The 16,426-nt window shown below is 46.5% G+C and overlaps 1 protein-coding gene across 15 annotated transcripts in view; it reads left to right on the top strand.

The window, feature by feature from the left end:
• Nucleotides 1-16,426, top strand: part of MICAL2 (microtubule associated monooxygenase, calponin and LIM domain containing 2) — a 207,883-nt gene that overhangs the window by 149,446 nt on the left and 42,011 nt on the right. For all 15 annotated transcript variants that reach the window (XM_079102657.1, XM_079102656.1, XM_079102662.1 and 12 more), the window contains 4 exons: nt 332-513; nt 6,522-6,596; nt 11,117-11,274; nt 12,493-13,816. In XM_079102657.1, the coding sequence (XP_078958783.1) occupies nt 332-513; nt 6,522-6,596; nt 11,117-11,274; nt 12,493-13,816 (1,739 nt within the window). The remainder of the gene's footprint in view (nt 1-331; nt 514-6,521; nt 6,597-11,116; nt 11,275-12,492; nt 13,817-16,426) is intronic.

Genomic DNA, 16,426 nt, shown 5'->3' with positions numbered 1-16,426 from the left:
TGCACACGTCTGTGTCCAAATTCCCTGTTCTCATGAGGACACCAGCCATATAGGATGGGAGCCTACCCAATAACCCCATTTTTAATTAATTACCTCTTTAATGACCCTGTCTCTAAATGCAGTTACATTCTGGGGATTAGGAATTCAACACAGGAATTTGGGGTTTCATACCTCAGACCATGATGAAGTCCAAGGCTGGGGACTGGGCACAGAGGAACTAAACCCCTGATCTTGCCCCAGGACTCCAAGGTCTGCAGGACAAAACGTGGCTGTGTGCTGAGGGTGGGTTCCAGAGCGACTGACTCACCCACTTCCTCCTTCCTCCTTCCAGCTCCGATGCAGAATCTGACTACGGCAGCAGCGAGGCCCCCAGTGCAAAGGCCTATGAAGAGAGAGACTGGCGGCCAGAGTCCCCACCTCTACCAAAGCCCCTAATGCGGCACATCTCCCTGAGGGAGCCCCTGACCAGGGCAGACTCTCCACAGAGCCGGGAGGAGCTGCAAGCCGCACACGGTGAGCAGAGGGTGCATTGTGCTGCACTCTGGAACCCTAGGAGGGAGGCCCTCAGGCCAGAGGCCCTCAGGCCAGCCTTTCCTCCTGGAGGCCAGGTGACAGTAGTACTCACAGGCAGTGGGGTGGCAGCTTTGAGGAGGGAGGCGTGAGTGAGGCCGAGGGTTGCACCGGAGCTGGCGTGCTTCTCCATGAGCATCTTTGAAGTTCCAGTGGGAACATCAGAAGGGCCTGGTCAGCTGTTGTATGTCACAGGCTGGCAGAGATAAGGGACCCCAGGTCCCTCTTGCCTGGAACAGCCACCTGTGTGGGTATTGCCTCAGAGGTCCCTCCAGCAACCTTTAACCCCTAAAGGAAAGGACGTGGGACACCATGCAGGCCTGGGTAGCATAGTCTCCTGGAACCAGCTGGGCATGTGCATCTCAGGGCAGCACAGGGGCCACTATTGGGGCATGGTGCTCTCAAAATGCACCCAACTGTACCTACGCAATAATAAATGCACCTTCAGTGCACCTGGACTTTTCCCACACATAGCTGCATTTCATCCCAGGTGGACCCTGTATGTAGGTAAATAGTATAAAGCCCAGTTTGCAGGTGGGAAAGAGACCATGAGCTCTCCCCAGCCAGAGAATTGAGCCGCCGGAACTGGGGGACCGCCCTCTAAGCTCTAGCCTACTTACAAGGAGTTGTCTTTAGCAACCCAGTTTGTTTTAATTAATAAAGATGACCTCAAATTGAGTGCTTTGACTCAGTCAACATCAAGCTGTGACCAAGTCATCTGACTTACAGGAGAGCCAGGGAAGAAACAGGCTAACAAACTTGCCACCCTCCTTTAGGACCAATAAATAGCCTTTTCTGTCTTTAAGAACTGAAGACCAACTTGTCCTGCACCGCCCTCTGGTGGCTAATATTAGAATTTCCACCTGGTCCTCAGAAGCACTGGTTTCCCAGGAAAAACAGGGCTGGAACCAAAAAGAATTGATACAGATATTTTTAACTTTGAACTTCCCCTACCATGTGGGTCTTTTTTTTTTTTTTTTAAGGAAAAGGAAGATTGTTATCAAAATGAATTTTTCAAGTACCATTTGTAGTGACATCCAGAAAAGCCAAGCACAGGCAGTGAACCAAGTACCGTCCTGTACCCTGAACATCCTGCCTTGCCTCTGGTTACTGCTGACTCCCCACCTCTTCCATTGCCCTGGGCTCCAGCCTCCAATTTGCAGATCCAGAGCCTGTCTTTATTTTTTTTCCTTTCGTTTCTCTTCTCTCCTCAACTGCCATGGGATTTTAGGCCACTTATGAAAAAGACATAATGCAAAGTTATGACCGTATACATGACAAATGAAGCCTCAGAGTCAAGCTTAACAAAGCCAATTTAGGAAGTATACATTCCAAAGAGACAGAACATAGTTCTAAACAGACAGTATTAAAAAGGGAACACAGACAATTGTTCTCCATGTCCAAGAGAAAAAAACATATTGGTTTGCACATTTCTCAGAGTGGGCATAACTTTTCTTAATGCTGTACTTTATAGAAAGTTTCTGCTCATGTCAAACAGATGATATCGAGAGTCGTATTAGCTCATATCTTAATGACTCCTCAGAAAATTTAGCCAACTTTGTTTCTCAGTGCCCCCTGCTGGCAGTTGAGGGTAGAACAGTGAGTCATGGACCAGTTTGAGAGACTAAGGCAGTTGGCCAAAGCCTTTTGTTTCTAACAGTCTAATTTAACTCTAGAAAAAAATACCGAGCAGATAGAGGAGTAGATAGAGGAGTGTTAAGACAATCCTTTATTGACTTAGTTTTCATCAATTTTGGCTTTGATCATTGATAGACACATTGTAACATCTCTGACATTTTTCTCAGTGCTGATATGGGAAGCTCATCACTCCCAGATAATGTAGGGTTGGCCTCATGAGTGGATGTTACTGAACTCCCCTGGATTCTCCCCTGGATAAATGCTTCTAAGGCAAGTTCAGAGAAGGCTGAACAAGACCAGAATATTTGCTTTTGAAAGATTCCTGGTTTGTATACTCAAGCTCATGGCCAAAAGGGAGAAACAAACCAAAGTCATCGACAGATGAATGGATAAACAAAATGCAGCACATCCATTCAAAGGAATGTTACTCAACCTTAAAAAGGAACAAAATTCTGATGTATGATATAATACGGATGAAACCTGAGGACATACGCTAAGTGAAGTAAGCCAATCATTACAAAGGGTTTCAGTGTGGGATGAGGAAAAGTTTTGGAAGTGGATAGTAGTGATTGATGGTTGTACAGAAAGTAGATGTACTCAATGCCACTGAATTAGATGCTTGAAAAAAAATTTTTTTAACTAAACAATAGAACAGCTTGGAAGAGCTTAAGGGTCGATGAGCACATAAAGGTCCTGGGAGAGTGGTGGGTCTGGAGAGGACATGCAAGTCCCTTACCCCTTCCTCATCCCTTGTTTCAAGCATCACTCCCATCTGGTTGGAATTGTATTTTTTTTTTCTTTTTCTTCTTTTTTGGTACTGAGGATTGAATCCAAGGGTACTTAACCACTGAGCCACATCCCCAGCCCTTTTTTGTATTTTTATTTAGAGACAGAGTCTCGCTGAGTTGCTGAGGCTGGCTTTGAACTTCTGATCCTCCTGCCTCAGCCTCCCAAGCCACTGGGATTACAGGCGTGTTCCACCGTGCCCAGCTGAGTTGTATTCTTTTATAACACATTAGTAAATGTTTAAGAAATGGTGCTTTAAAAGGTATTTTTATGTTATGTACATTGTGCTACCATTTAACAAGAGATTTCCAGGATCACCACAGCTTGTCAAGGAAGCTCTCATATTCACAAAGTTCTTTTACACACAGCCTGTCCCACATGAGGGCATGAAATATAACTTACACACACCCTGTGTTGTGAAAACCATAGAAAACACTCCCCTAAAGCATCTGTGTGTTAATCATATTTTCATCACTGTGACAAAATACCTGAGATAGATGACCTATAAGGAGAAAAGATTGATTTTGGCTCATGTTTTCCGAGGTCCATTTTTGCTTGGCCCTGTTGCCTTTGGTCCTGTGGTAAGGCAGACCATCATGGTGAGAGTACATGGCCATGGAAATTGCTCACCTAGTGGCAACTGAGAAGCAAAAAGATAAAGAGAAAAAGGCCAAAGTCCCAGTATCTCCTTCAAGGGCACATCCTGCAGTAACCTGACTTCCTTCCATTAGGTACCATGTCCTAAATGTTCTACCACCTCCCAGTAGCACCACAGACTGGGAACCAAGCCTTAAACACAGTGGGCTTTGGGGGGACATTTAAAATCCCAACCATAATAATTTAGTCCAGTGATTCATATAAATATTGTCAAGAAGGCATATCCCCAGATCCCCACCATCAGAAAGTCAAATTCCACGGGTCTAAAATGGGGCACAGTGTCTACATTTGGAATAAGCACCCCAGGTACTTCAATGCAGGTGGGCATGACCCATACTTTGGGAATAACAGAAAGGCAGCTTCCTGGGGGGCCTGCCTGGATAAATTAATTGTGAAATGCATGCCCAAGCAACTAAATGGGCTGATCTAGTGCATTGGATTTTTGGACAGAAACCAAGTAGATTTAGGAGAGCAATCTGCCCCAAAATTATTCTGGCATAGAAGCATTGATATTTATCCATTTTTTTCCTGGCAATCATTTGATAACAGGATGGTCCAATGGCATATGGAGGACACCACTAGTTTGTAACAATAAAATGAGATCATCAGCACCATATGGTAAAATTCTTACCCTCTTACTCCTTTTTCTGCAGATCATACACTCAGATGCCCAAAATTAAAATGCTCCTTTAAAATAAGAACTATATGCAGACATTAAACACATAAAACAGGCTAAAAAGAAGAGAACCAGCCATTCTTTATGCTGCTTAGAGATACTACACCTAATCATTGCTATCCACACTGTTGTTCCTGTTGTAATAAAAAATGTGTGCATGTGTGTCTCATAAATACTAGTGTTGGAAAGTCTCTCAGGAATTTTATCCATTTTTTCTTTCTTTTTTCAATGCTAGAGATTGAACTCAGAGCCTTGCTAGACAATTGCTCTACCCCTGAGCTACAGCCCCTGAATTTTAGTCGTTTCTAATAGGTTCCATTCCACAATGTTAAAAGTGGAAGAGAAACAATCAGAGTTTTTAGTTGTGGTTTGGATCTGAAATGTCCCCCAAGAGCTCACATGTTGAAGGCAGTGCAGTAATGTCCAGAGCTGGGGCTTTAGGATATGATTGGATCATGATGGTTCTAACCTCATCAGTGGATTAATCCACTTGAAGGTTTAGTAATGTGAATGGACGGCTAGGCAGGAACTGTAAGCAGGTGGGGCATGTTTGGAGGAAGCAGGTCTCTGGGGCTGTGCCTTGGCCTCTCTCCCTCTTTCCTAGTTGCCATGAACTGAGCAGCGTTCTTCCACCAGGTCCTTCTACCATTATGTTCCTGCCTTGCAGCCAACTGATCATGGACTGAAACGTCTGAAATCATGAGCCAAAATAAATCTTTCCTCCTCTAAGCTCTTCTTGGCAGGCATTTTGGTCACAACAATGAAGGGCTAACACAAGAAGTCTTAAATTTTTCTTGGGTGGTCTCTTCCTGAGGGGTCTGCAGGATGCAACTGTGCTTAACCTGCTTGCTCCTCATGCAAAACATCCAATCTGGAAAACCTAAGCAGCTGCACTTGGACTATCCATCTGGCAAAGGGGTGTGGGGGCTTCTCAGCATCTATCCCCACTGGCTCCTCCTCAGACCCATGGACTTCATTTTGAGGCAGGCTTGGGGGATTGGAAACCTACTAGACAAGGGAGGCACAAAGCATTTCCAAATGGGGAAAGGGAGGGAGAGGAGCCAAGGATCTAAGGAGCCCAAGAAACTTGTCCTGAGAAAAGGAAGCCCCAAGGTAGTGCCTCACACCTGCACTCCACAGCCTAGCTGGTAACAAAGAGCTGAGGCCCAACCAGAACTGGCAGGGAGTGGAGTGTCTAAGACACTGTTAAGAAAGAGAGACGGAGAACGCCCACACTGGCTAGACCCTGGATCTTGGGAGGTCTGTATTCAGACTTTCTCTGCCTCCATCCTCCCATCCCCAGCTCCCTTCACAGGCTTCCTTTCCTCTCATGCCCACAGTCCAGCTCTGTGAGCCTTCAGGTGTGCCTTGTACCCATTCTTGCTCGCTGGCTGTGATGGAAATACTGGTAGCTGAGACAGCATCTGAGGGTCCTATATGGGAACCAGGTCCATTTGAATCCCTCTGCCCACTTTCATGCCCCAAATGGCCAAGACCCCCTTTCTTCTGCATGTGGTGTCCATTTTGCTCAGCTGATTCTCAAGGCCCAGCTAGGCAGAGGGTCTTAGGTAGGAAGGACACTGTGTACTGCAAATGTGTTTTCATTGGAACCAGGCCACGAGAAGCAGGGTGGAGGGGTCACAGCAATGACCTGCCCAGAGGTTCTGTTAAAACTGGTTTCCAGGATTTGGGGTGCTTTGTGGGGAAAGGGTAGGCAGGGGCTAAAACTTTCTGCAGGTTCCTGGCTCCAAAGGAGCTCCAGTTTTCTTCTACTACTCCTGCGGAACATTGATATAAAGCCTCAGCTGTAAAGATCTCTGATATAAATGAAGAATGTAGGCGTGCTCATACATACCTGTAGGCATGTTTGTGTCTCCTTGTGTTTCCACATGTGCATGCGGGCAGGCTTACTAACTGTCAGTGACGTGGACCGATGGCTCATACCTGGCATTCTCTGACAGGGGGCGGTGCCTGCCCTAAAGCCAGTTCTCAGTGAATATTTGAAGAGTAAACCAATGATGGATGGGGTGTGGGGGTGGGGAAGCATGGTATGGGGAAAGGAGAGGTTGGGTCTATTAGAGCCACTTGTCTGCTAATTTGGGGTAAATGGGCTGGAGGAGCAAATCCCTCTACACATCTGACGGACTCTTGCTCTCTCTCCTTCCTCCCTGCCCCTTTCTCTTTCCCACCACAGCTCTGCAACGGGCCAATAGCTTCCAGTCTCCAACTCCAAGCAAACACCAAAACTGGAGAAGAAAATTCCAGTCCAGTGAGTCATATCAGGAGCTCTCTGTGGGTGGGGTGATCTGGGCAGGCGTTCTTGTTGATTCCCAGGCAGCTGCTCTCTCATTCCTTACATGGTGCCTGTCTTCTCTGCCATGGCCTGGTGGGTATGAGGGGTAAGAAAAACAATACAAAGTTGACCTGATTTCCACTATTGACAAAGGAAGAATTCTCCAAGGGATCTGGGACTTTCCCATCCTTCTCTGTCCTCTACTCTAGAAGTATGGAGACTCGAGATTCCAGAATTTTACCCAGAAGAAGCCTTAGCAATGATCGACTTCAAAATTTTTGAAACATGAATAAGGAAGCTGAGGCCCAGGGATGATGTTTGATTTGATTCTGTGCATGGGAGTAGGGCCACACTGTCAGCTTTTTGACCTGTGTAGTTGTTGGCAAAGCAAGAAAGGAAGCAACACCGACACACACAGCCCTGCTCCTTTTTCTGAGCACCTTAGTCCCAGGGAAGAGCAGGACTGGGTGAGGTCAGGGAACCCACAAGGGGGCGCAGTGGCCACGTACACAGTCAGCCCAAGCTGGCCCACAATCCCAGCTGCAGCAGGGACAGAGCAGGCACTCCATCACCATCCCCCCTTCCCCAGGGGCTCTCCTCAAGGGGCTGGGACTCTATCCTACTCACATCCACTGGTGACTTCCTCTCCACATTCTCTCTCCAGCCTTGCTGTGGGAGAGGTGGGTGCAGGAAGGCCGCAGGTCTGGCAGGGTTTATATAATGAAGCACAGCAATTGGAAGGGAGCCCTAGCTCCTTCCTTCTGAGTCAGCACTGACTCCTGGCCAGTGAGTCACTCTCCAGCAACCCCAAGACCCACCAGCCCTCACTGGGTCAGGCTGGGACAGGGACCACCTTTGGAGCTGGACCAGGACTACACATTTTGCAAGCTGCTTCATCTGGGGACAATCTAAAATGATGCTTGAATTATTGACAGCCCCAAGCCCGGAGGATGGAGGGAATTAAAGCCTTTCACATGTCCTCATCTCATTCCTAACCCCAAACCTTCCAAGGGCACTGGGATCCTTCTCTTGAGCAGGTCCTCATGGGTGTAGAGTTCATTCTAGAGCTTCTAAGTGGTGCCTCAGGGAGCTCCCAGTCTGAGGTGAAAGCCAGGAGACTGGTGGAGAGTCTCACAGCAGTGTCAGAGTACTGGAGGAGGCAGACAGAGACAACTGCCACACAGCAGCAAGATGCCTGGCATGGACCAGGGGACTCAGTTGTTAGTTATTGAGGAGCATCAAGTACTGATTCTCATGTGGGTATAGTGTCCAGTACAGTCCAGCTCAGAAGAGGTACCTGATCCTTGTTTTCTCAATGAGTGAATGTTTTTTTGCATGGGAGAGATTCTAGGGCTGGAATCTAGGGCCTTGCACATGCTAGGCAAGCACCCCACCACTGAGCGGTACCCTCAGCCTGCTGACTGAATGAATGAACCATGGAGCTGATTGGACTCAGTGCAAAACACAGGGCTTCAGGTTTTGAGGCTTCAGCCCCTAGAGGGCGCTCCCACACTTTGAGAGGGAATTGAGGCATTCGTACGTAGCCTCCAAATCCTCAGAAGCTGCATCCTGAAATCCCAGTTCTCACAAAAATCCCAAGCTGAAAGCCACTAGAGCCATCTTTTTGGTAGTAGGAAGCAGAATAGGACACCCTCCCCAGATGACCATCATGCCAGAATGTCCTCAGGATCCAGAAAAAAGATCACTACTGCCAGAGGGCTCAAAAAAGCATGGCATTTGATCCAGGGGGTCAGAAACTGTGATCCAGGCCCTGGTTTGCTCATCAACCCCTTTTGCAAAAAGGGACACTGAGGGGCAGTAGCACCCAGGACCAAGACCCTTGCAGAGGGCAAGACAGCCACAATTTCCAGGAAAGAACCAGAGAGGAGGGTCTGAATTGGCAAATGAGGAAACGCAGAAGAGTTGGAGAAATCGTGGCTGGGGTGGGTGCATGGCTTCCTCTGGGATGGGTCAGGCCTTCAGCCATGTCTTTACTAGACACCGTTTGAGGGCATGAGAGGAGGGGAGGGGGATGGAACTCATATTTAACTAACAGTGGCATTTGTGTCCTGTACTGCTAGGCACTTCTTTGTGTCCCATTTTTCCCTTCAGCCACCTCCTGAAGCAGCACTATGTTTGAGGAAGCTGAGGGACTAGTAACCTGCTCAGTGTCCAGCAGCTGGTGTGAGTGTGAAGGGGTTGGGGTCCCAGGCTCCCCTTTACCACATTCTGAGTAAACTCAAAGGCATAACCAGCCTCCAGCAGATGACATTCTCCATCATCACTCATCTGGCTCTGCCTCCACTTCCCCTCCCCCGGGCTGTGTCCCTCCCAGGTAGTGGCTTAAATGGCAGTACAGGAATCAGGGCTTGGCCTAAGTGGGGACCCTGCTCCCCAACTCCTAAACCCTCCCCAAACTCTGTCTCAAAGATGAGCACTGTGTGAGGGTCAGGACTGTGTATGGAGAGAAACCCCACTGGCCAGGTGAGCTGGGGGAAGCTGCTTCCAGGTCATGACCTTGGGAACCCCAAGGCTTTTCTGCTGGGCTCCTGTGCCCAGGTGTCCCTGGCTGTGTGTCATAAGGTCCCCTGAGACTCCATGAAGGAACAAAAAGGCAGTATGTGGAGCCAAGACAACTTTTGAAACGCGTTAAGGAGTTTGATTCAGAAGATGGCAGGGAGGAGAATGAGGGGGCGAGAAAGAGGGGGAGAAGGAATTTGGCAGGAATTTGGCAAGCTGAGGGCAGGAAGCAAGGCAGCAACTGACTCACGACTTTTGCCTTTTTAGGCTCGAACCATCTCGTTGTGGGCTGAGGTGGGGGTGCCGGTGATGGGAGGCAGGCCAGCCGCCTCCCCCGCGTCAGCTCCTGGCAGCCTGTGGCCTTCCTCCCAGCAGCTCCTTCTTGCCCACCTCACATCAGCCACATCCCCTGGAAGCTTTCTGGAAGGCTTCCCTTTGGGGGCTTGTTGACCCTGTGTGTGGGGTAGCCATCTTTTCAGAACCCAAATCTGGGATACGCCATCTGGCGTGCTTGTGTTTGTATATGAGGAAAACAGGGCAGAATGCTGAACGCCACCCCTGTGGCTCCCCCAAAAGAATGGGACTGGATGGAACTCTTGGGGGTGGTTAGATATGAACTGGTCTGTGTTTCTCATCCAGAGCTTTGGGGAAACTAAGCTTTGTGTTGAGCTAAGAAGGGAGCTAAAATCCAAAGCCTGGACACCTCAGAGGGAAATCTCAATGGGTCATCTGAGCAGCCATCAGCAGGCAGCGAGACATGGGAGTGGTCAGTAGGCAGCAGTCCTGGGCGGTGTCTAGGGGACACCAGTATGTGCCACCATGGCTCATGGGAGACCTGGGTGTGCTGAGAATCCGGTACTGAAGGGGGAGGTCTGCCAGCTGCATGGCATTCTGAACCTATTTGAGCACCACTTATCTGAAATAGTCCAATACGGAGAAAAAATGCTTGAGATTTCAGATTTAGGGCTGCTATACTCAAGGGATAGGAGTAAGAGAGAAAGAGAAAGCACGTGCGAGCTCGGAAGAACTTCTAGGCCACAACTGTCACAATTCTGCTTTCATGAGACCAGATGATTTCAGCTGCCGACAATGTGATCAGGCTGCTCCCCAGGGCCCAGCCACACTCCTTTCTCACGCATCTCTGAGCAGATACACTGCTTTCCTGTTTGTTCCCTGACCAACAGAAGCTTGGCATAGGCCTCACTCTGTGTGCTTCAAATGATTCGATATGACTGTAACGTCCCTCCCTTGTGTTCCCTTGATATCTCAGGCTAGCCACCTGTCTGAGAGCCTCTTGGGTACTCGTGAGGGAAGAGCCATTTCATTATAGTGAATGTCTACCCTTTGTGTGCCACGGTTAATGCTCCAGCACCTTGTGGGCTGAAACCTCAGATGGTTTATTGATGAGTGACTTAATGTAGCCCCAGCTCCTAACCACCTTAGCTTTAGGGAAACTTAGGGTAGATGTCTGTTTCCAATAAGCACTCTGAAAAAATCTGTGTCACCTGTCTCAGGAGCACCCTCGGGAGTTTGAAACACTATGGTCCTTTGACTTCTCATCTTGGGGTCCCCTTTCCCCTACAGGACTGTGCCTCTCCTGGACCCATTCCTCCAAGTCCCAGGCTGTGGGCACCAGGAATTTCTGAGTCAGTCTCCAACCCTTCCTTTCCCTGGCTCTGCTTATAGAACTGGAGCTTCACGCAGGGCACTATGGCACATGCCTGTAATCTCAGCAGCTTGGGAGGCCGAGGCCAGCCTCAGCAAAAGCTAGGCACTAAGCAACTCAGTGAGACCCTGTCTCTAAATAAAATACAAAATAGGGCTGGGGATGTGGCTCAGTGGTCAAGTGCCCCTCAGCTCAATGCCCAGTACCCCACCCCCCCAAAAAAAATAACTGGAGCATCACTGCAAGTCTCCTCTTTTTGCAATAGAAGAAGACAACAGCTTTGTAACAGAGAATGTTCTTTCCCTGGTAGATTTGTTGCCAAAGAACAAAAGAACTCCATCACCTCCAAAGGAGCCTTCTCTTCCTCTTTCTTCATGGTCTTCTCCTTCATCTTCCCTGCCATCTTCTTCTTCTTCTTCTTCAGCCAGTGTCCTTGGACATACCCCAGATGACTCCTCCCCATCTCAGGTGAGTACTGCCAGGGCCCTGCCCAGGCCTAGGAAGGTGAGCTCCACCCACCTTCCACACTTAACTCTGGATGCTGTGTGCTCCTAAGTGCCCCCTAGTGCAAGGCCAGGACCAGAGAGAAACTGTCAAGGGTCCACTCCAGGCGTTCTTCACATGTACCTTTCATGAAAGGTCATTCACTCCAAGGACAAAGATGCCCCCTCAGCAACCTCTTGGGGTGTGGACTCTGTGCCAGGTATTGGACCATGGGATACAGAGATGCTGGGCCATGTGCTCTGCCCTTGGGGAACTCGCAGAGGGTGTTAAGGAGCTAACAACAGAAGGAAGACAGACACAGAGGGAGCCTTTGCTAGCATCTAAGGACCTTGGAAGCAACATTCTTCTTGCATAGGAGATGCCATTTTTGATAAGCATGACTGGGACTTTCTTTCTATGGGCAATTATCAAGCCTCTGTATCTGCCAGCCCTGTTCTAGATGCTAGGAAGCCAAGCACACAAGACAGAAAAAATGCCCTTGTCAAGACCCCAGTTCTCTGACCTGCCCCAAGCTCTAGCCTGGGCACAGCCACTCCTTGCAGAGTCTACTTATGTTCTTCCTTTGCCAAAGACCAAGTTCCCCATGCTGGAAGTGGCTACTTTTCTCAGTGGTTCAAGGTGTGCAATTTAGAAGAGTCACTGGGAGATCAGAGAGGTCATACTTTTGCCACCTCAGCTCCAACCCAGAAGGGTAACTGTTACTTCCTCACCTCAAAAGGCTCCAAGGAAGAAGTCTTGGTTCCATGGTTGTTAGAGGAACAGACTCTGTGGGAAGGAGGCCTTCAGTAGGACCATGTTTGAGCAAGCCACCGGGGATCTTGCCTTCCACCATGTGCCTGGCCACCCTTGGGGGCCAGCCAGCCCTGTCTCACTGGCCCAGGAACTCATCAAGGGCCACATGTTGGTCTTCCCTTCTGGCTTCCTACCCACCCAATCTAGGACCCAGAATGACCTTTTATCAGTGTAGATTTAGGAGATCCAGGTAGATCCCAACAGGTTCCAAGAAGCCTCTTAGAACAAAGAGCAGCCCCATGATATTCTCTTAGGCAAAACCATTTTTTACTTAGGTTTCTGAGGTCTGCAGAAAGGAAGAAAATAGAGCATGGGTTGGGATTTGCCTTCTCCATATAAATAAATGCTGTAAATTATTAAATAACTGCTATTTCTGCCCATCCCCTCTAGGTGACAGCTTACAACCCCAACTCTCAGGTCCCCAGAGGTCATTTCAGTTCATCTACCCCAATCTTTCTGAGACGAGCCAGAGCCCAAGGGGCACCCATGGAAACTCCCCTCTATCTGCCTCATGGTGAAGTGCTGGAACGGGCAGAATACTGTCTGGTGAGCCCTGGTGGAGACAGTGTCACAAGCCCTATGGCGATGACTTCCGAGGGGTGCCAGGAAGCACAGGGCCCTCTTGGGCATACCAAAAGCATCCACAAAGACCCACACCCCATTGGGCAGGAGGACAGGTGCCTCACAGATCAAGAGCAATCTCTCAGGGGTAGAGAAGAACCAGGAGAGGAGAGTATCAGACCCAGGAGGCGACAGGAAGGCAGGTCAGAGCTGGCAGAGGAGAGGAAGTCAGGCTTGAAGAAGTTAGTCCTCACTCAGGAACAGAAGACAAAGCTGCTGGATTGGAATGACTTCGTCCCTGAGAGAGTACACCTCAAGACTGAGGAGCGACTTTCCCAGGCGAGTCCTGAGAGTGAGAGACCAGGCCATGTGCTGAAGCCAGTCCACCCCTTCACCCTCCCTCGGCCAGGGAAACAGACACTGCCAGCCCAGAGAGAGGCCCAGGAGGAGACACAGGCTCCAGCTGTCCGGACTCCAGCAGAGCAAGGTGCCCCACCCAAGTCTCCCCTGCGGCTTATAGCCAATGCCATCCGAAAGTCCCTGGGAAACTTCTTTCCGAACTCTGAAGGTGGAAAGAAGGCCGGGGCTAAGCCAGAATCAAAAACTTTGCCTCTGGGTCAGCCACACATCTGCACTCGCTCATTCAGCCTTCGGAAAACCAGTTCCAATAAGGAGGGGGACCCGCAGTCCCATGGGACACGTATGGCAAACAGTACCTCTGCTTTCTTCTCCCTTGGTTCCCAAGCTGCCCAGTCCTTGAGCCTTAGCCCTCCTGACCCTGCCCTCCGTGCCCATAGTTTGCCCAATCGGCCTTCTAAGAGGTTCCCTGCTCTAGCACCCCCACCCTGCAGCAAGATGGAAGATGTTCCCATACTCCTGGAGAAAGTGAGTTTGCAAGAGACCTTACCAGATGCTGCTAGGGTTCCAAAGAAAGGAACCTCAGTTTTTTCCTCCCTCAAATTCAAAGACAAATCTTTTGAAAGTTTCCTCCAAGAGTCTAAACAAAGGAAGGACATCAGAAGCCTCTTTAGCAGCCCCAAGGGGAAGGTGCTGCCCAACGACAATGTCCCATCCCTGGAGAAGCTGGCACGGCCTTTCAGAAGCGCCTCCCTGGAGCAGGTGGCCCATCCTTCTCCTCCAGCGGGAGATGCAAGTAAGTGGCTCTTTCCTTATAAAAGTCCACAGTTCACACTGGTCAGTTAGTTATCCTTGCTGAATTAGCAAACAGGCATCTTTCGCTTCGGTTTGTTTCTCAAATTCTAAATTCACTTCTCAAGCACAAAAGTAGGGAAATTTGAAGTTGAAATTTTGGAAAAAAAAAATCTGTAAAAATTAAAATTTTGAAATTATGTTGTAGAAAGTGTTGAATCAACTAAAATTTCATCCCTTTCCTGCTCATTGACTATTTTTACTATGGTGTACATAAAATTTTGTGTCTTTTTAAAAATCAGCATTATGCCATGGGTATTGCTTTTGCATTACTAGATTAAATGCTTTTCTATATATTTGGTTACCAATGGAAATGTAGACTTTTTATATTTAAATCTGATTTTTTAAAATTCTAAATTAATATATCAAAGAGAGTAATCAAACAACATGAGAATATTTAATAAAAAGCTATATTTATTATCTCATCTCTTCTGTACCTGCCAAAGATTTGGTACATTCCCTTAGCAACAATTTAGTTGTTGGTTGATTGCTTTAAACAAATGGTGATCTTACGATTTCTATTGCCAAATGACTGTTCTTTTGTTATTTTTTCTTCACTTTTTAATTTTCTCATACAACTTTTATTTTGGAACTTAAGTTTCAAGTAAAAAAATTATTTGTCTTCTTTTGTTCCTAATCTAATATCTATACAGATTAACAAGAGGCTTTATTTGCAGCCAAGTTTAGGATAAGCATAGACAGGTTAGGGTATCACTATATCCCTTACATCATCTATCAAAATTTCATGGATCACGAACATTTTGTGGAGAATATATTCACATGGTTTAAAATCAAAGGGTACAAAAGACCCAAAGTGAAAGTTCCTCCCTCCTGTTCTTGTTAGTGAAGCATCTAGACTTTATCTTGATGATAGATATAATTATCAGTTTCTTGGGCATTCTTCCAGGCAGAGTTTATGCATTAAGAGAAAATTTACATATGCTTTATTTTTCTTACACAAAGTGGTAGCATGATAGTATGCTGCACACACTTTTTTCTGCACTTTTAATTTTATTTTAGAGGTCATTCCACGTTAGTACAAGAGAACTTTCTCTGTCAGGCGAAGGTGGTGCACACCTGTAATCTCAGCTACTCAGGAGACCCAGCAAGATTGAAGGTTTGAGGCCAGCCTCAGCAACTTAGTGAGACCCTGTCTCAAAATTAAAAACAAAAATAAAAAGGGCTGAGGATGTAGCTCAGTGGTAGAGCTACCCTGATTCAATCCTCAGTACCAAAAACATAAGGAACTTACTCCTTTGCTTTATAGCTGTCCCGAATTTCACGGTATTGATGTACCTTAATTTATGCTGCTGATCCGTAACTTTGCAAGACTTGTTTTTTTCAAAGCTTATCACCAGCAGTGCTACATTGAGTAACTGAGAACTTAAGCTATTTGGCATATGTGTGAATTTGTCTGTGGGATAATAAATTCCTAGATGTGGAAGTGCCTGAGCAAAGGACATTGAATTGGGAACTTTGATATTGATTTCCCGGTTTGTCCTCCATCCTGGTGTGCAGATCACATTCCCAACAGTCAAGTAGGATTAACCGGAGTGTTCCCCATCTTCCTAATTTTAACCTTTTCCAATCAATAAACATAGAATAGTTGAAATTCCAATGAAATAATTGAGTATCTTTTCATTTGTTAAAGAGACATTGATGTTTCTTTTCCTTGTACTATTGTTTCTGACTTTTGTCCAGTTTTCTGTTGGTTTTTTGGTATTTTCTTTTTTTTTATATTAGTTTTTAGATGTTGATAGACCTTTATTTTATTCATTTATTTATATGCAGTGCTGAGACTCAAACCCAGTGCCTCACACATGCCAGGCAATCACTCCACCACTGAGCCACAACCCCAGCCTGATATTTTCTTAATGGCAGATAGGAACTCTATTTAAAAGGAAAGAACCTTTCTTGTGATGTTACAAGTGTGCTTTCTCCAGTTTCTCATTTGTGTTTAACTTGTTTTATGGTGGGTTTTGTTGCCTATAATTTTTATTTTCATATAGTAGTTACAACTTTTCATTTTATGGAAGAAAGAGCTTCTTTAAATTTTATAGAATTTTCTTACAGTTTCTTTGAGTCTTTTTGTTTCATCTTTATATTTTTGCATTTCAATATTTACATCAAGAAATTATCCTACTATAAAATGTAAATTATGGATCCAACATTTTTTAGATGTCTCCTTGTTTATCCTAAAATAATTCAGTGAATAATCCATCTCCTCTTTTATTTGAAATGATACCTTTATCTAATCTAAATATTAGATTCCTGTAGTTGTGTCATTTAGGCGTTTCTAGACTATATGCTGAGAATATAGATTGTACCAATGTCTTTTTAGCACCTTTTAAGATGTTTCAGTGTTCCAATGAGTTGTCTATTAGGTATTAATACTGCACTATTCTAATTATCTCTATTTATTTTGGTGTGTGTTTAAAACATTGTTTTACATATTTTACTATCTGCAGAGAAAGTATTCCATTACTGGTCTTCTTTTTTTAGTGTCCTGGATTTTCATGCTTGTTTGATAATCTATATGAATTTAATATCAGCT

The sequence above is a fragment of the Sciurus vulgaris genome (assembly GCF_902686455.1).
Source record: "Sciurus vulgaris genome assembly, chromosome: 11".
Taxonomy (NCBI): Eukaryota; Metazoa; Chordata; class Mammalia; order Rodentia; family Sciuridae; genus Sciurus; species Sciurus vulgaris.
This window is presented reverse-complemented; position numbering and strand designations above follow the sequence as displayed.